The sequence below is a fragment of the Ictalurus punctatus genome, chromosome 4 (assembly GCF_001660625.3).
Source record: "Ictalurus punctatus breed USDA103 chromosome 4, Coco_2.0, whole genome shotgun sequence".
Taxonomy (NCBI): Eukaryota; Metazoa; Chordata; class Actinopteri; order Siluriformes; family Ictaluridae; genus Ictalurus; species Ictalurus punctatus.
In genome coordinates this window covers 32,217,845-32,237,443 of record NC_071284.1, presented here as the reverse complement: position 1 = coordinate 32,237,443, position 19,599 = coordinate 32,217,845, and the positions used below count along the sequence as shown (strand labels likewise).

General features: G+C 39.1%; 2 protein-coding genes across 2 annotated transcripts; both read right to left on the bottom strand.

Moving 5' to 3' along the window:
- Window positions 1-686: 686 nt before the first annotated feature.
- Window positions 687-5,746, bottom strand: LOC124627826 (extracellular calcium-sensing receptor-like). Its single transcript, XM_047154575.1, has 6 exons — window positions 5,556-5,746; window positions 5,128-5,416; window positions 3,073-3,825; window positions 2,762-2,989; window positions 1,765-1,888; window positions 687-1,600 (listed from the first exon to the last, which is right to left on the bottom strand). The coding sequence occupies exons 1-6, from the start codon at window positions 5,744-5,746 to the stop codon at window positions 687-689; spliced, it is 2,499 nt and encodes an 832-aa protein (XP_047010531.1).
- A 6,513-nt stretch (window positions 5,747-12,259) lies between these two features.
- LOC124627825 (extracellular calcium-sensing receptor-like) lies at window positions 12,260-17,989 on the bottom strand. Its single transcript, XM_053678319.1, has 7 exons — window positions 17,879-17,989; window positions 16,220-16,368; window positions 15,791-16,079; window positions 14,248-15,003; window positions 13,929-14,156; window positions 13,352-13,472; window positions 12,260-13,188 (listed from the first exon to the last, which is right to left on the bottom strand). The coding sequence occupies exons 1-7, from the start codon at window positions 17,987-17,989 to the stop codon at window positions 12,275-12,277; spliced, it is 2,568 nt and encodes an 855-aa protein (XP_053534294.1). The 3' UTR covers window positions 12,260-12,274.
- Window positions 17,990-19,599: the final 1,610 nt, after the last annotated feature.

Genomic DNA, 19,599 nt, shown 5'->3' with positions numbered 1-19,599 from the left:
ATTAATCAGCAGCATATATAATCCCCGGTCCTTCCGCCACTCATTGCTAGATTGCATCACTGCGGTACATTTCCGGTACTACTTGTGTTTGCTTTGTTTTTTTCTTGAACATGTTGCCTCTGGATTGATTATTAGGGATAAATTTATGAATTGAACATTTATATCCAGAATTTATATATTTCTGTAAAGATGCTTAGTGGCAATGTCTAATGTTCAAACCGCCATAAAAATATAACTGAATTGAATTTAATTAAATACAAGCAGTTTTATATTTTGAGATTGTTATTTCTTCTGCTATAACAGATTTATTGATAGACTGATTGCTTACTTGATTGATTGATTATATAATTTGGAGCCTGTTAATTTGAGATTTATAAATCAATGAAAATTAATGTTCTTTGTGCGAAATAGTACATTTTCATATATCATATATGTGATTATAAACATGCATTTTGCTAAACACAAAATATATTTCTACAGGCAGAGATAAGACACAATTGCAATTTTTATGATAGGTTTAATTTGTTCTTATCCATATGCATAGGAAAAGTAATTAGAAGTAAGATATCTAAATGTTATTTACTTTATTACAGTTAACATTGTGTGTCCAAGTTTGTCCAACATTTGTCAGCTAAATATCAGCATCAACATGATGTATTTGTTTGCAAGTTTGGAAATCATGTTTCTTAAATTGATCTAGATGCCATTTTACCCATCATATTTTTCTTCGTGTTTAGTTCTGGTTTAAACACAATAATATAACATTTAGGTGTAAATATACAGAACAGTAGAGCAAAACTGGATGCCAAAATAGCAAATATCTCCACAGCTACAGTAAATTTTCCAGGAGAGCTGACATAAGCTGGAATAAAGGTGATCCACACAGCACAGAATATGAGTATGCTGAATGTGATGAATTTTGCTTCATTAAAATTATCTGGCAGCTTTCTAGCTAGAAAAGCCAAAACAAAACACAAGAAAGCAAGAACTCCTATATAACCCAGCACAGCCCAGAAACCTACAGGTGAGCCCAAGTTACATTCTAATATGATCTTTTCCTTATAGTAGTTCATGTTCTTATAAGGGAAAGGAGGAGAAACTGTTAACCAAAGCACACAAATAAGGACCTGTATGAGAGTGAAAGCAAGCACAGCGAGTCTCTGCTGTAGAGGCCCAAACCATTTCATAACATTACTGCCTGGAAGTGTAGCCCTGAAGGCTATTAACACAACTACTGTTTTCCCCAGTACACAGGATATACAGAGGACAAAGGTGATTCCAAATGCTGTGTGGCGCAGCATACAGGACCATTGAGAGGGTCGTCCAATGAAAGTAATTGAACAGAGGAAACACAGAGTCAGGGAGAACAGCAGCAGGAAGCTCAGCTCAGAGTTGTTGGCCTTAACAATAGGACTGTCCTTTTCTATTAGGAATAAAATAGCTACTAACACAGTTAATGTAGCGCCAAACAAAGAGAAAAGTACCAGTACTAGCCCCATAACTTCTGTAAATGAAAGAAACTCTATGACCTTTAACACACATTTATCTCTGTCAGCATTAGACCAGTATTCTCCTGGACACTGCTCACAGTTATTTGAATCTGAAAAAAATCATGGTTATTCTTATTAGGAAGGAAAATAAACTTAATTTCCTGAGTTCATTTATTAATGCCATTGTTCAGGAATTGTATCCTAAATAATAAAAGGAGGATACACAATGTGCAATTAACAACTTGTCTTTGAAAATTGGTAATGCTGAAATTACCTGTCTGGTTACTGATCTCTCCTTCGGCACATGGTATACAGTCATAACAGCAGACGGGTCTTCCCTTCTGTACAGCTTTCCTGGTTCCTGGAGGACAGCTCTCACTGCACACAGACCTTGGCTTCTAAAGTGAAAAATATATTATGGCTACAATCAGTTCTTTTCGCATAGAATGTGTCCACTTATTAATAATCTATTTTACTCTAGACATTGTTTCAGAACTTTCAATTTATTAGGTTCTATCTGACAGTTCTCTAAAGCTGTTGAGCTATAACAAAATGCTCATTAATAAGCAGATTGTCCTATTTGAATTTTTAACTTTGAAGCACTATTTTTTTATTTATTTAAACCAATTAATATGTACTCAGTAGGATGTAGATGACATTTGAACAACAAATGGTATTGGCAGAAAAAAAAGACTTACAGTTCCTGATTTAACAAAAAAATTAACTATTTCAGTTCAGATTATATTTCATTAAAAAAAAAAAAAAATAGAATTAGCACATAATGGACCGTATCTGTCAAGCTGGATAGGAATGGATTCATGCATAAATTGTTCATACTAGTGTTTAGATTAAAAAAATGGATCGGCTTAGAATCTATAATCTGTGATGACGCACTGCATTTTTATATATGGATTACACTGTCAAGTTCAGATCACTTATTTATTTCAAATACAAATGTAGCACTCAATTCCCTTAAGAGGCAATGGCTATTTACAGAACAGTATGATTTTTTTTTTTTTTTTTGAAAGCTGGCTTATATGTTGGCTCCATTTGCCACGGCATCTGGTCAGTTTTAAAAAACATAGTTTGGTCTCCCGCAGTAGTAAAGTAACTGTTGATTAGCAATAGAACTTTTTGCTATTCAGATTTTGTGTCAAACCATTTTCTTTTGACCTCATATATATTGCACATCAATTTTTAGTTCAGTTTGGCTCATGCAAACATTTACACACTTTACTTAAAAACTGATGTATGGGGCCCAAAGTATGTACCTCTCTTTTCTCTCCAGCCCACACTATATCTTCAGTGTTTAGGACAAATTGTTGTCCATTTGGCAGAGAGGCATCATAATAACCCACTGCCTTAAACTGCACTTCTCCATTGAACCCTCGCTGCCAGTTCACCACATCATACTTTGCAGCTGTTGCACCCGTGCTGTCGAACCAAACCTGTTCTCCTAATTTGGTGGTAAAATTGACCTTTTGCAGAGCCTCAACAACCTTCAAAGGGTAAAGAAAAGTATTCATTTTATGACAATATCAGTCATGAGCATAATCTTATTTGCGTCTCTTCTTTGTGTTACCTGCCATGGTTGTATTGTTTTGTCATTCTCGCAACTCTTTTCTCTGCATCTCAACAGGCTGTGTAGAGAATGTGCCATAGCATAAACTGCATTATAAATGTTTTTTGCATATCTCAAACCTGATATATCTTCATTGTAGTTTTTAAATGGAATCATATCTTCATATTTGCTGCACTTGTTTTCAGATTGAGAAATATTTCCCTCTGTATGCAAGCAAGGGAAATCTGTTTGCCAAAATTCATTTATAACATAGTCAGCAAAACTACCAATGTTAAATGTTCCCAAATCAAAACCAATGGATCCAGACAGTATGTTATAACTTGCTGGTGTTACCAGACTGACAGCAGTAATCCATGCCTCAACACCAATCATCTGATAGCCAGTGAGATTCTTTAGAATAAGCTGATCTACTAGACTGTTCATATCAAAATGAGCAAGAAATGCAATTATTACTTTGGCTGTGCCTTTCTTAATAACATCTGCCACTTTTATTATATTGGCAGGATCTGATCGGACAACCTTCTCAGAGTACTCAACACATATTCCCTCCTCTTTGGCTGCATTCAGAAAAATGGCCATTCCATTGTTGCCATAGTCATTATCACTGTTCACAGCTCCCACCCAAGACCAGCCAAAGTGCTTGACCAAATATGCCAATGCTCTACTCTGGTAGAAGTCACTCGCTATGGTCCTGAAGAAAGAGGGGTACTCTTTTCTGTTGCTCAGGCATTCACATGTGGCAGCATAACTTATCTGAGGAGAGAAAAAAAATTACATCTGCATCTTACATGAAAGTATTTACATGTTTATTTGTTCTTAGCAAGAGAACATTTGACAGAAGCCTATTTAAATGGAAGAAACTATCTATTAGCATAAAACTGAAAAACACAAAAGAATATCAAAATGTGAGAAAACAAAGTTTATGCATTATGTACCTTATAATTCCAAAAGTATACTCATGTAAACAATGGTGGTAGTAAGAATAACATTCATTGATTCATTTGTACAACCCCTGGCAGAAATTATGGAATCACATCACTTAGAGGATGCTCATTTCATTTCATTGGCTGAATTAAAAAAAAAATGGTTCATGACCATTGTTCAAGGCTCCATCCTGCAAAGCTGATCACTATACAAGAAAGTTGGAACCAGCTTGATGGAGAATATTGTTTTTCATTAGTGAAGTCCAGGTGTCAAAGAATTCAGGGCAAAAAAAAACCTCAGTATTTTTTTTGTTGATGATTCCATAATTTTTTCCTCAACATTAAGTGATTCCATAATTTTTTCCTCAACTTGAAAAAAAAAATGCCATTAATTAAAATAATTTCATTTAACTTGTTTAAGGTATGTTTCACAAAGCCAGAATGTTCAGCTATTAAACAAAAAGGTTTTTGTGTCATATCTGTGATTTGTTTATTTGCTACGAAGTAAAAAATTAACTTGGGTGAACATCCTTTAAGTGTGGTGATTCCATAATTTTTGCCAGGGGTTGTAATGCTTCATCCTAGTCAGGGTTGTGGTGGAGCCCGAGCCAATCCCAGAAACACTGTGTGAAAGGATTCACTTCACATCGCAGGACACCATGCACACACACATTCACATCTAAGGCCAATGTAGTGTAGCCAGTCTCCCTACCTGCATGTTTTGGTCATAAAATCTCTGCACAGATATTAACACAAGCACAGGATTGAACCCAGGACCCTGGAGCTGTGAGGTGGCAATATTATTGACAGCCCCACTGAGCTGCCCATAAGAATAAAATATATTGCTTTAAGAGATATATAGACTAAACATGGGCATCGGATGGAATATTATAGATAATATTATAATTTACCTCCTTGCTAGAATTGTGCCTCAAAGTAAAATTGAGCTTCTCTTAGCTGTTGAGGCTAAAGAGACTTATATCAGAGAAATTATGATTTGTAAATATATAAAAATAGATATATAATGGCTTAACTGTAGGCCTTTCTCTATAAATAAAGAGAGAATCATCTTATTTGTGTTTTGTAACTATTAAATAAAAAAATCGTAATTATTAAAATCATTTATCCTTACCACTGGGATCTTAAAAGGTCCTGTAGTTTTTGCGAGTGCTACAGTAGGAGTAGAGTCTGACTCCCCTATGATTGCTTGTACTACTGCTTGTCCAGAGCAGGCATCATCTGCTATTATGTCCATACCATTCATCAAAGCCAGGGCAGCCTTCAAACTTAACAATCTTGAGCCACAATTGTCATAAATCCTGTAACCAATTGAGATATTTGGGAGCAAGTGGTTGCTTCTGTTGATTTCATCAATTGCAAAAGTCATGGTCTGAGCAAGGCGTAATCCTCTGAGGTTAAGTCTACAAATGTACATTATTTCATAAGAAAATCAAATGATATATTTAATAAAAAAAAACAACAACAAAAAAAAAAACATCAAAAATATAGCAGAGAAAGACAATACAGCTTTCCTAATAAAAAAATTCCACAACAACAAACCTAATGCAGATTAAAGGTTGAGGTTTTTCAGTGTATGGCAGTGACTGCACCTGTGTACCATGTATTGAAAAGATAGCTCCGATTATCACATCTCCATCTTTAGACAGCAGAGGATATGCTGGGTTACCAAGAATATGGCATTTTTCTCCCTGTGCCAGGCTAAAATAAAGGAGTACTACAAGGTATAGCATCCCAATTTTTTCCCAATGTGTTTCCTGGATCAGTCCTTAACAGATATGCTCTTGGTATATTTATAGACATGCTCTGGATCTTCTAGGTATGATCATTCAGTTTAGACAAATCAGAAAAGTGATGAGCTTTGTGATGTCATTAAAGGAGAGCTTGGTAGATGTATCTCAGTTATACATATCTGGTTTAATGAATACAGTCAACAATGACAAGTCAAATTATTTACAACCACTATTGTAGGCATTGTGCAAGCTGTGCCTGCATGTGTTGTCAAACTGTGTGACCAGTCCATTTGCATTGCTGTATTTCTTATATGAGTTCCCTTACCAGTAGGGTGATAGATTGTGCTCCTAGTCCTCTAAAATCCTATGGGGTCGTCAAGCAAACAGTAATTTGATTAGGGAGATGTCACGATCTCACCGGCAGATGGCGCTGGTGCGACCACGTGCACAGAGAGCTGGAGAGCGTGCGTGCACGAACCAGGGTGAGCACATGCTCGCGCACTACGTAGAGACTTTACTTACAAAGAACATGTGCGTTTGTTTCTGATTGGTTTCCACCCTGTTCAGTCATTGGTTGATTTTCGAGGGAGTGTAATGATTGGTACCAGCTGTCAGCACTCAAGGTGATCACAGTTGTTATTTAAACCCCTCGCGTTGCTGCACACTTGGTGCAGTATTATAGACTGATTGGTGTAATGGTGCCATGCGGTAATGTTTCCATGTTCTGCTCTGGTTTCGAGTTTCCTGCCATAGTCTTAGTTAAATGATTTCCATGTGTAATTTCTTGTTTCAGAGCATAGTCTTAGTTAAATGATTTCCATGTCTACTTTCTTGTTTCAGGCCATAGTCTTAGTTAAATGATTTTTATGTCTAGTTTCTTGTATCATGCCATAGTCCTAGTTAAATGAGTGCCATGTCTAGTTTCTTGTTTCATGTGATAGTTAAGCGACAGGTGAGTATTTGTTGAAGTGGGTAATTGTGATAAGCGGTTGCGGTTCCAAGTCTTGTTCTAAGTTTCATGTTTCATGCCTCAGTTTGAGTTCTTGTTTAGACCTGGGTTCCCGTTTGCTTGTATGCTGACTGTAGTTGTCAATAAAGACTTTGATCCTGCACTTACTTCCAGTCCCAGTCTCGTATTGTAACAGAATACTGCACCCCTCACCATGGAAGTAGCAGGAGGGCTCCTTGTCGGGAAATGCTCGGATTACTGGCCACGTTTCCTGTCTGTGCAGTTCCCTCAAAGGTATGCCTCCGAACTCCCACAGAGACAGCGGGATTGTGGAGCTACTCGGTGGAGTTCCTCTTCCACTGCCTGGTATATTTCTGCATTTTGGCGTATCCCAAGCCTAATAAGAGACAGTGGATCGGGTTCTTTGTGTCCCGGTTTTGCGGCCCGGCCCGGGACTGGGAGGAGCATGGTGAGTACTGGGTCCTCCGCCCTCCATGATGTCACCCAGTTTGTGGAACTTTTTGTTGAGGAGTTCTACCGGCCAGGACATCTTCGTGGTTTGGATCTACTGGGGTGGTGGGTCAATGGAAAGCCCCAACCTGACCCGCCATTCCACCTTTTCTACAAGTGGGTGTACATGCTAGAATCAACAGCTCTGGAGCCCTAGCCTGAGGTCAACCTGGCAACCTCGGAGCTCCCGCCTGGGGTCAACATGGAGACCTCAGAGCTCCCACCTGAGGTCAACATGGAGACCTCGGAGCTCCCACCTGAGGTCAACATGGCAACCTCGGAGCTCCAGCCAGAGACTTACGGGGAGGTCTCAGCTCCAGAGCTCAAGCCTGAGGTCAACATGACGACCTCAGAATCTTCATGGTTTGGATCTACTGGGGTGGTGGGTCAACTGAAAGCCCCAGCCTGACCTGCCATTCCACCTTTTCTACAAGTTGGTGGACATACTGTGCCAGGTGGTAATGTTTCCATGTTCTGCTCTGGTTTCGTGTTTCCTGCCATAGTCTTAGTTAAATGATTTCCAGGTCTAGTTTCTTGTTTCATGCCATAGTCCTAGGTAAATGAGTGCCATGTCTAGTTTCTTGTTCCATGCCATAGTTAAGCGACAGATGAGTATTTGTTGAAGTGGGTAATTGTGATAAGCGGTAGCAGTTCTAAGTCTTGTTCTAAGTTTCAGGTTTCTTGCCTCAGTTCGAGTTCTTGTTTAGACCTTGGTTCCCATTTGCTTGTACACTGACTGTGGTTGTCAATAAAGACTTTGATCCTGCACTTACTTCCAGTCCCAGTCTTGTATCGTAAGAGGAGAAGCCTTTTGAAGTTTGGATTGCATTTACATTATTCATTTCATTTAGCAGATGCTTTTATCCAAAGCGACTTACAAATGAGGAAATACAAACAAAGCGATATATCAAGTGGAGAACAATACAACTAGTGCTACCATATTAAATGCTAGATAAAATGCTAGAGAGCAAAAGTAAATAAAGTAATAAGAGGTCCCAGCCTTATAAATCCTCAACCTAATCAATACCTGGAGAAGTTTCTTCAGTTCAGCAACTGAGGAGGAAGGAGGTGAGGCTCTTTGGTAATGCCTTAAGCCTTTGCTTTCCTCAGGGCTACAGTTTTTATTAAACATGTGGGCATTGACCATGTCCAAAATGTAATGGTAGCCCCACAGTTTCCAAAGTATCTCAGGAACCAAAAAGTGCAAAATAAAGGGCTGATATGTGGTGTGCTGCATTGATCTCCTGATCTGTAACTGGATTTTTAATCATCAGTGAACTATGGATGCTTTCACCAAATCAGCTTTCAACAGGCATTTTAAACAACTAGCATTTATTTATCATCACAAAACTTGATAATTATGGTCATGTATTGTCTTTCTAGTTCTATGTATCTTGACAAGAACTGGCCACTGGAAGCGCCAGTTCGTCTGGACCCCACAGATCGTCTGGGTTACACATGAAACCCTGTTCCCTGAGATGAGAACGAGACATTGCATTTAGCATAACGCTATGGGAAGCGCCCTCGTGTGCGACTGGCATCTGAAGCTTGTGTAACATCATGCCAATTTATAGGCCTGCCTTGATCAGGTGATGTGACAATTAAGAGCGTCGTTTGATATATATATATATATATATATATATACACGGCACCTGTGAATCATGCCATCAGCCTCTATTATCTGAAGCGAAGACACAATTCACAGGCCTACCTCGGTATGACAAAGCTACGCAATGTCTTGTTCCCTTCTCAGGGAACAGGGTTACATGGGTAACCCAGATGTTCCCTTTCAAAGGGAAGTCTACGTTGCATTTAGCATAATGCTATGGAAACATGAATACCCACTCCATCATACCAAGGATACGGCCTGTTCAAAAAGACCCAAGTTCGAGGGTCACTGCAAGACACTCGAGCCCGGAGCAGAATGAATATCCAGTGTAATATCAAATGAATATATGTGGCGTAGACCACCCTGCAGCAGCACACACATGCTGTAAGGATAACCCTTTGGACAAAGACTTTGAGGAGGTGACCCCCCTAGTGGAATGAGCCCTTATGCCCAGAGGCGTAGCGATGCCACGTGCCTCATAAGCGATAGAGATTGCTTCCACTATCCAATTAGAGATGTGCTGCTTTGACACAGCATCATCACTTCTGTCGCTGCAAACGCAGACCAGCAACTGCTCCAATTTACGCCACTGGCCAGAGTGGTGGACGTAAGTACAGAGAGCCCTTACTGGACACAGCAGGTGCATTCTCTCTTGTTCCAGTGTGAGGAACAGAGGAGGACAGAAAGGCTGCAAAAACCACAGGCTGGGCAGCAGATGTAGGTACTTTAGGAATATAATCCGGCCTAGGATACAGGAAGGCCTTGGCTAATCCGGGGGTACAGCCTTATTCCAAAATGGATTCAATTCATTATTTTCATCAAAATTCCACAAACAATACCCCATAATGACAACATGAAAGAAGTTTGTTTGAAGTCCAAGTGAGATCTTATTACCTGCACTAACGTTGGGCTCTGCTCTGTGCTGACTACTGTGGTGAGAACACCTCTGAACTGTGGGGTCAAGCTCTGAACTGGACCCGGTAACCCTTTTCTGTGGTAGATAGAACCCACGGAGAGACATTTGGCAGTAGTTTCCATGCTGCCAGATGGTCTTTAAATGAAGTTAACTTTTCCACATTCGGTTGGAGGGAAATCATCAGATTTTCATTGCCCTGTGACAGCTCGCTGACCAGAGAAGACTGAAAACTTGGGACAGCCTTGGCAAGGGGAAGCCCTACAGTAGCACTGGGCACTATCAGCCCTGACAACCTCATGTCCCCTAATACGTCCCTCCGTGGCCCATCAGGACCACTACTTCCTTGCCTGCTTGGCTTTTATGATCATTCTCAGATCAGGGCTATTAGCAGGCTGCGACTGTGGCCGCCCAGTCACACTTGCCTTCTGTGCCTTCCTTGAACTAGAGCTGGCCATTGATGGATGCCGCGGCGAACTCGACACGATGGAAGAGGAACTGGCTGAATGCCACCATTTGCTCTTTTGCTTCGCGAAACCTGTCGGTGATTGCATTAACCACACTGCCACACAGGCCATTAGGTTTAACAGGGGCATCCAGCAAGGACACCATCTTTGTCCTGACAGCTTACCTGCCGTCAATGGAGAGAGGTGGCTTACAAGCGCCTCCTGCACCTTCGGCATAGCAAAATAGACATGCTGCTCACTCCCCACGACAGCCGAGTAATCAGCTCTCACCAGGTTATAAAACATGGCTAGTGTATGGTTTTCCCAGAAGTGTGATATTTCATCATGCACTTCTGGGAAAAAAAGGGGAGTTTTCTGCGGTGTGAGGGAGATTTATTTTCACTGGGGAGGAAGCGTTCATCCAGCCTGCTATGAACCACTTCCTCTTCCCCAGGCCAATCAATATTTAGCTTTTCAACTGCCCTAGTAATCACCTCAAGCAGCTCTTTATATGCTTGAGAGCTGCTCTCGGTTTTTGGTGCAATGGCACCCCCTACTGGCTCCTCTGAGTCAGAGAGGGTGTTTTGGCTTTCCATAGTGGAAGGAGTCGCGACACGAGCTCCAAAGTCAGGCGGAGAGCCGGACGCAGATGAGAGAGCAAGAGATAGAGCCACGCTCGTCTCTGGCTCCTCTTCCAGATCCAAACAGGATCCCCAGGACCTGAGCCAGTTGGCTGCCTTGGCAGTGGCTGGGCTAGATCCACAAGGCTCTGAAACCTCCCTTAGGTTGAGAAGAGAGCGAGTCACGAGCGGAGCTGCCTAATTGTAAAGCATTCATAATGCTCACAGTCAGACTCCTCGAGGGCTACTGTGGCATGCTCCATCCCTAAACACTTCACACAGAAAGTGTGTCCATTTCCCCCATGATGAAACGGGAACAATGTGTAACACACTTCCTGAATTCTCTCTAACTCTAACTCTTTTCTCTCTCTCTCTCTCTCTCTCTCTCTCTCTCTCTCTCTCTCTCTTTTTTTAAAGGGATAGAAATTCAAGATATTTTTTTTTAAAAGACAGAGAGGAAATGAAGCGTCTTTTTGCAAGTGTTACACAAAAGACTAACAAGCAGTCTCGCTGAAGATAATATGGCTGACGGCATGATTCACAGGTGCTGTGTGTATGTGTGTATATATATATATATATATATATATATATATATATATATATATATATATATATATATATATATATATATATATATATATATATATCTCACACAACACGCTTAATTGCCATTAATTGCGACTGATAAAGGCAAGCCTATAAATTAGGCATGATGTTACACAAGCTTCAGACGCCGGTCACACGTGAGGGTGCTAACCATAGCATTCCTCTAAATGCAACATGGAGTTCCCTTTGAAAGGGAACACAGTTCTAGAAGGAAAATGTCACCCAGAAGAGGATGGGTTCCTTTTGGAGACTGGTACATCTCAAGGTTTCTTCCTCATATCATCTCTAGGAGTTTTCCTCGCAAATGTTGTCTCTGGCTTGATCATTAGGGATAAATTTACGAATTGAAAACTTATTTGTGTAATTTTTATATATTTCTGTAAAAATTGCTTTGTGGCAATGTCCAATGTTCCAAGTGCTAAACAAATACAATTGAATTGATTTTAATTAAATACAAGCAGTTTTGTAAGATTGTTCTTTATTCTTTAGACAGATTTATGAATGTGATTTGATTGATTGATTGATTGATTGATTGAATATTTTGGGGCCTATTAAGATGGGACATATAAATCAATGAAAATGAATGAAAATTGACATATATTCTTTGTGTGAAATAGTAAATTGTCATATATCAGTGATTACAAATATGCAGTTTGCTGAATATAAAACAAATTTCTACAGACAGAGATAAGACCAATTGCAAATTTTTTTGATAGGTTTAATTTCTCATTCATATGCAGAGTAAATGTAATTAGAAGTAAGATATCTACAGTATATGTTATTTACTTTATTACATTTGACATTGTGTGTCCAAGTTCAACAATTTTTAGATAAAATAATAATTTATATGTTTGCAAATTTAGAAAACATGTTCCTTAAAGTGATTTAGATACCATTTTACCCATCATATTTTTCTTTGTATTTAGTTCAGGTTTAAACAGAATAATGTAACATTTAGGTGTAAATATACAGAACAGTAGAGCAAAACTGGAGGCCAAAATAGCAAATATCTCCACAGCTACAGTAAATTTTCCAGGAGAGCTGACATAAGCTGGAATAAAGGTGATCCACACAGCACAGAATATGAGTATGCTGAACGTGATGAATTTAGCTTCATTAAAATTATCTGGCAGCTTTCTAGCTAGAAAAGCCAAAACAAAACACAAGATAGCAAGAACCCCTATATAACCCAACACTGCCCAAAAACCTATAGCTGAGCCCAAGTTACATTCTAATATGATCTTTTCCTTGTAGTAGTTCATGTTCTTATAGGGGAAAGGAGGAGAAACTGTTAACCAAAGCACACAAATAAGGACCTGTATAAAAGTGAAAGCAAGCACAGCGAGTCTCTGCTGTAGAGGCCCAAACCATTTCATAACATTACTGCCTGGAAGTGTAGCCCTGAAGGCCATTAACACAACAAATGTTTTCCCTAGTACACAGGAGATACAGAGGACAAACGTGATACCAAACGCTGTGTGGCGCAGCATACAGGACCAGTGAGAGGGCTGTCCAATGAAAGTAAGTGAACAGAGGAAACACAGAGTCAGGGAGAACAGCAGCAGGAAGCTCAGCTCAGAGTTGTTGGCCTTAACAATAGGAGTGTCCTTTTCTTTTAGAAATAAAATAGCTACTAACACAGTTAATGTAGCTCCAAACAAAGAGAAAAATACTAGTATTATTCCCATAACTTCAGTAAATGAAAGAAACTCTATGACCTTTAACACACATTTATCTCTAACAGCATTAGACCAATATTCTCCTGGGCACTGCTCACAGTTATTTGAATCTGAAAAATAATCATGGTTATTCTTATTAGGAAGAAATATAAATTAACTCACAAGTTTATTTATTCATGCTATTTTTCAGGAATTGTATCCTAAATAATAAAAGGAGGATACAAAATGTACAATTAACAACTTGTCTTTGAAACTTGGTAATGCTGACATTACCTGTCTGGTTACTGATCTCTCCCTCTGCACATGGTATACAGTCATAACAGCAGACAGGCCTTCCTTTCTGTGCAGCTTTCCTGGTTCCTGGAGGACAGCTCTCACTGCACACAGACCTTGGCTTCTGAGGTGAAAAATATATTATGGCTACAATCAGTACTTTTCACATAAAGTTCAGCAAATATAGCTTGTTTGAAATTTATGGATAAATTGTTCATATTAGTGATTACACAAAAAATATAGGTTTTTCTAAAAATTGTGTGAATTCAGAAAGACTTTTGTATCCTACTCCTGTGTGACTAAATTTATGTATAAGAAGACTAACTAAAATAAACTTCAATTCACTGGACTGGAATCTTGTCATGTGTGTGAAATCCTCATTTGTAAGCTTGGTTTGGCCTCCCCTAGTGGCAGAGAAACTCTGTCGATAAGCAATAAACAATTTTCTTTTGACCTCATTATGCACTGGATGCACAACACCAAATGCACCTCTGTAATTTATCTCCATATTTTATGGAAACGCTTTACTTTACTCAAATTTACTCAAAGATTGATGAATGAGGCCCAATGCATGTACCTCTCTTTTCTCTCCAGCCCACACTATATCTGCAGTGTTTAGGACAAATTGTTGTCCATTTGGCAGTGAGGCATCATAATAACCCACTGCCTTAAACTGCACTTCTCCATTGAACCCTCGCTGCCAGTTCACCACATCATACTTTGCAGCTGTTGCCCCAGTGCTGTCAAACCAAACATGGTCTCCTAATTTGGTAGTAAAATTTACCTTTTTTAGAGCCTCAACAACCTTCAAAGGGTAAAGAAAACATAAAATGTATACATTTTATGACAATATTAATTATGAACAGAGCATGTTTTGCTTCTCTTCTTTGTTTTACCTGCCATGGTTGTATTGTTTTGTCTTTCTTACAACTCTGGTTTTCTGTGCATCTCAACAGGCTGTGTAAAGAATGTGCCACAGCATAAACTGCATTATAGATGTTTTTTGCATATCGTAATTCTGCTATATCGTCATTGTAGTTTTTAAATGGAATCATATCTTCATATTTGCCGCAGTTGTTTTCAGTTAGAGAAATATTTCCCTCTGTATGCAAGCAAGGGAAATCTGTTTTCCAAAATTCATTTATAACATAGTCAGCAAAACTAACAATGTTAAATTTTCCCACATCAAATCCAATGGCTCCAGACAGTATGTTATAACTTGCTGGTGTTACCAGATTGACAGCAGTAATCCATGCTTCAACACCAATCATCTGGTAGCCAGTGAGATTCTTTAGAATAAGTTGATCTATTAGAATGTTCATATCAGAGTGGGCGAGGAATAGAATAATTACTTTGGCTGTGCCTTTTTTAATAATATCTGCCACTTTCATTATATTGGCAGGATCTGATCGGACAAACTTCTCAGAGTACTCAACACATATTCCCTCCTCTTTGGCTGCATTCAGAAAAATGGCCATTCCATTGATGCCATAGTCATTATCACTGTACACAGCTCCAACCCAAGACCATCCAAGGTGCTTCATCAAATATGCCAACGCTCTACTCTGGTAGAAGTCACTCGCTATGGTCCTGAAGAAAGAGGGGTACTCTTTTCTGTTGCTCAGGCATTCACATGTGGCAGCATAACTTATCTGAGGAGAGAGAAAAAAATTGCAGCCTCTTTTGAAGCATCTTAAAGCAAAGTATTTACATGTTTATTTGCTGTTAGCAATAGAAAATTTGACAGAAGCCTATTTTAACAGGGAAATATATCTACATCAAACTAAACAACACAAAAGAATATCAGTCTGTGAAAACAAAGTTGATGTATTTTGTACCTTATTAATTCCAAAAGTATAATATTGTAAGCAATACTGGTAGTAAGAATAACATTCATTGATTCATTTGTAAACAATCATCCTGGTCAGGGTTGTGGTGAAGCCAGAGCCAATTGCAGAAAGACTGCTTGTAAGGCATGAGAATTCACCTTACATTGCAGGACACCATGCACACACATTTGCACGTGCTTTCACATCTAGGGGCAATTTAGTGTAGCCAGTCTGCATGTTTTGGTCAGAAAAACTCTGCACAGACATTAACACAAGCACAGGATTGAATCCAGGACCCTGAAGTTGTATGGCAACAATATTATCCACTACCCCACTCAGTTGCTCATAAGAATAACATACATTGCAAGATATATAGATTAAACATGGGCATTTGATGGAATATTAAAGACAATACTACAATTTACTGGAGTACTACAGTTAAGCTTCTTTTCGCTGTTGAGGCTAAAGAGACTCTGTTCAGAAAGATTATGATTAGTAAATATATAGAAATAGATATAAACTGTAGGTATTCCTATATAAATAAAGAGAGAGTCATCTCATTTGTATTAAAAAATATAATTAAATAATTATTAAAAGCATTACTCCTTACCACTGGAATGTTAAAAGGTCCTGTAGTTTTTGTGAGTGCGACAGTAGGAGTAGAGTCTGAATCTCCTATAATGGCTTGTACCACTGCTTGTCCATAGCAGGCATCTTTTGCTGTAATGTCGATACCATTCATCAAAGCCATGGCTGCCTTCATAGTTAACAGTCTTGAGCCACAACTGTCATAAATCCTGTAACCAATTGATATATTTGGGAGCAAGTGGTTGTTTCTGTTGATTTCACTGATTGCAAAAGTCATGGACTGAGCAAGGCGTAATCCTCTAAGGTTAAATCTGCAAATATACATTATGTTATTAAAAAATTTAAATGATGTATTTAATTCTACAAGGAAACTAAAAGAAATACAGAAGAGAAACACAATACAGCTTTCCTTAAAAACAACTCCAGTGTGAAATTTTCCACTACAACAAACCTAATGCAGATTAAAGGTTGAGGTTTTTCAGTATATGGCAGTGACTGCGTCTGTGTACCATGTATTGAAAAGATAGCTCCTATTATCACATCTCCATCTTTAGATAGCAGAGGATATGCTGGGTTTTCAAGAATATGGCAATTTTCTCCCTTTGCCCGGCAAAGAGAAAGAAGTAGTACAAGTAATAACATCACAAATATTGACTAATGCTTTGCTGGATCAGTCATCAACACATATACTGTAGACTTCATATATTTATAGAAATGCAGTGGGTCTTCTGGGTATGACCATTCAGTTTGGACAAATAAGAAAGGTGGTAAACGTTGTGATGTCATTAAGGGACAGGATGGCACCTGCTTCTTTCAGTTATATCTCATGACATTACTGTCAACAGTGATCACACAAATTATTTGCAACCAGTATTGGAGGTTTGTTTATTCTGGGCCTGCATGAGCTGGCAAGCTGTGTGGCCAATCTATTTGCATCACTTTATTTTGTGTTTGTGTGATTGTTACCCACTGCGGAGCAGAGTTGGGTTTGAAATTTATGAAATCTCTAGAAACTATAGAAAATGAACAATAGATTGGAAGACAAGATTAATGCAAGTTATGGTCTTGTCTTTAAATAAATAAATACATTTTAATAAAACAAGACATTTCAAGGCAATTCAAAAATAAGTGCATTTTAGGGTGTCTCTTTCATCCATATGTCAATCGCATCTTTGCAATATTCAGTTTCACTCTGCTTTACATACAAACTAAATCGGGGTTATCAACCCCACATATCTTTTCACTAATACTCACCAATACACTTTATAGAAAACCAATAAATAGCTTTTTTGTCCTTTTTCTCATGGACTATCTCAGTTTTCCCATTTTGGCTCAGAAACCAATAACACTGGATGCCAATATGGATAAGCATATTCACAGAGTCATCTCACATAAAACAAACAAACAAACAAACAAACAAACAAGCTCTCCCTTAACTGACAAATACACACTTTTTAATAGGTCTCAACTTATTCTATTCTATTTCAAATTGAAATATTTAAACAAATATCGTATTCTTAGAGCAGTCTGCACATTTCCATAAAATACAGTGTATTTTAAGTACAAGTCACTGCACATCTCTTTTAAACATAGACACATGTAATGTAATATTTTTAACAGTTTTGTACATGTTGCTCACCTATACAAAATGAAAAGACAGGCTTAGTGCGAGCTCTGACCATGCTGTTTAATTGCACTTCTTCCTTTGGCCTTAACCACACCTGTGCAATGCCTCCCCACCAGCAATATGTGCCCTAGTATATGAAACACTGTTTCTTTATGTTTCCAAAATAGAACAGGCTTTTGACCTTGAGTCCTTATAATGAAAAAGTAATAAGAAAGATATTGATGAAATTAAAACTATTAAAAAATAGAGTGGTGTCTTTTTCTTGTGTGTGTGCGTGTTTAATTTTCCAACCCACTACACCCGCCTCTACATTTTTTAGATCCTGATATCTATGTTACTATTTTCTACTGATTGTTTGCACTTGCACTTCTTTAATATGTGTAGTGAAAACAATAACAGCCAGGATGATTAGGCAAGTAATGATAATAGAAGGCATCATCATGAGGGGTACATATAAGGTTATCTGTACCAAGGTGACTTCACCTCTGCTCTCCAAGGTCTGCTCTCCAATGGTTTCCCCAGAGCTTCATAGGTGAGCATGTCTCTTTGGCTTTCTAACCTCTGAGATTTCCTCACATCTCTTTCCCTTATCATCTCTGTTTCTTGGTCACCCTCATTCTCTGCATCTCATTTTCTAACTTCCATTTCCTGCTTCCTCTTGTTCTCTGCAACTCATTCTCCTTCTAGAATTTCCATATCTATTTTCCTTTGATCCCTGTCTGGAGTCCATGGCCTTGAATTTAGACTTGGATAGTATCAAGTCCCCCTGATCCAACTCTTGAACCTGGTTCTATATGGGATCACACCTACTCATGGGATGGGACTCGTGAGCAATTGGACAAAGACTGGAGAGGCTTTTAGATGTACATGGTGTATAATGAATGCCCTTTTGCTGAGACATTACCAATTTGTAGAACAGTACCATCTTTTGGAAATCATACTGGCAAGTATACTCCTCATCTGAGGAATCAGTCCCTGGCCTATCCTTGAACTGACACATTGACTGTATTGTCTGCTTTACTTTCTTTCTCTCTTTTGATGTAGGAAGAGGATCTTCCAAGATCAAGTCCCTGCCACATGGCAGACACTATTTCCAATGACACTGTTGGAAACTCTCTATTCACTATTCCCTCAGATATGTATAAGTATGTTTAGGTTATAGTTTAATTTCTGTCTCATGAACTTTTCTGATCCGTCTGTTGTGTACGTGCCAGTAAACATGTCATCATATGAACTTCCTATTTTCTGCTAGCGAACATATACCATATATGATCAAAACGTGTTGTACTTTCTCGGATTACATTTGCGCCAGTTCAGACAGGCTCAACTAATTCTCCTGTGGTGGAGGGGATGTTTTGTCAGTGAGTACATTGTACATTCCCGGCAACTGGAATGTGGGGCAGACATTCTGTTGAGGCAGGGGCTGAGGCCTGGGGATCGGAGGCTCCATCCACATCCAAGTGGGTGAGTCCATACGGCGGAGGTTCAGCTGATGGGAAGTGGATGTGTTCACCTTGCCTATGAGGAGACAACATGCTGCCTGCTGTGGTTTGCGCTCACTCCTCCCACGCTAAAAACAAAGGTCAAGGCTGGACACGATGGTGTGCACGTATACAAGGTCGTATCTGTATGCCTTTCCCCCAAATCGCTTTCCTCCCACAGGCTCTAGCAAGAGTTGACCAAGATCATACTTTTTACTGTCTTAATCATTATGGCATAGTAAGCATACCTAACAATGTCTCCTTCTCTTTACTTCCTTCTCCCTCTCTCGTTCTGTCGGGCCACACATGATATTATGGAAATGCCAGTGATCTTGACCCTTTCTGCTCTTCGGACCTGCCTGATCCATCCTAATGCCCAATCTCTAGATGGAGCTCTCGTCAACTGGAGGCTACATTCTGCCACTGAGGATGACCCCAAGCAGTGCAGCCTGGAGATTGCTGAGGGTGGTGTCACTTGAAGTACCATGGAAATGGTTTTGGACCGCAATTTCACATGGACATTTTCGCTGTGGTTGCTGGGACTATGGTTGCTGCTATGGCCTTAGGACTTCATATAAAAACCATAATGAACTTTCCTTTACGTTCACACTATCTGTTGTTACTCTCATGAGGATGGGTTCCCTTCTGAGTCTGGTTCCTCTCAAAGTTTCTACCTTATATCAACTTGCCACCACCACCAGCTTGCTCAATAGGGATAAATTC

Excerpts from the sequence above, each read along its gene's own strand:
- LOC124627826 (XM_047154575.1), bottom strand. The coding sequence starts at position 5,746 with ATGCTATACCTTGTAGTACTCCTTTATTTTAGCCTGGCACAGGGAGAA. Across the intron at positions 2,990-3,072 it reads AAACAATACAACCATGGCAG|GTTGTTGAGGCTCTGCAAAA; the intron begins GTAACACAAAGA and ends TACCCTTTGAAG. Across the intron at positions 1,601-1,764 it reads AGAGATCAGTAACCAGACAG|ATTCAAATAACTGTGAGCAG; the intron begins GTAATTTCAGCA and ends GATTTTTTTCAG.
- LOC124627825 (XM_053678319.1), bottom strand. The coding sequence starts at position 17,989 with ATGATAAGGGAAAGAGATGTGAGGAAATCTCAGAGGTTAGAAAGCCAA. Across the intron at positions 16,080-16,219 it reads CAACCTTTAATCTGCATTAG|ATTTAACCTTAGAGGATTAC; the intron begins GTTTGTTGTAGT and ends GTATATTTGCAG. Across the intron at positions 15,004-15,790 it reads GACCTTTTAACATTCCAGTG|ATAAGTTATGCTGCCACATG; the intron begins GTAAGGAGTAAT and ends CTCTCTCCTCAG.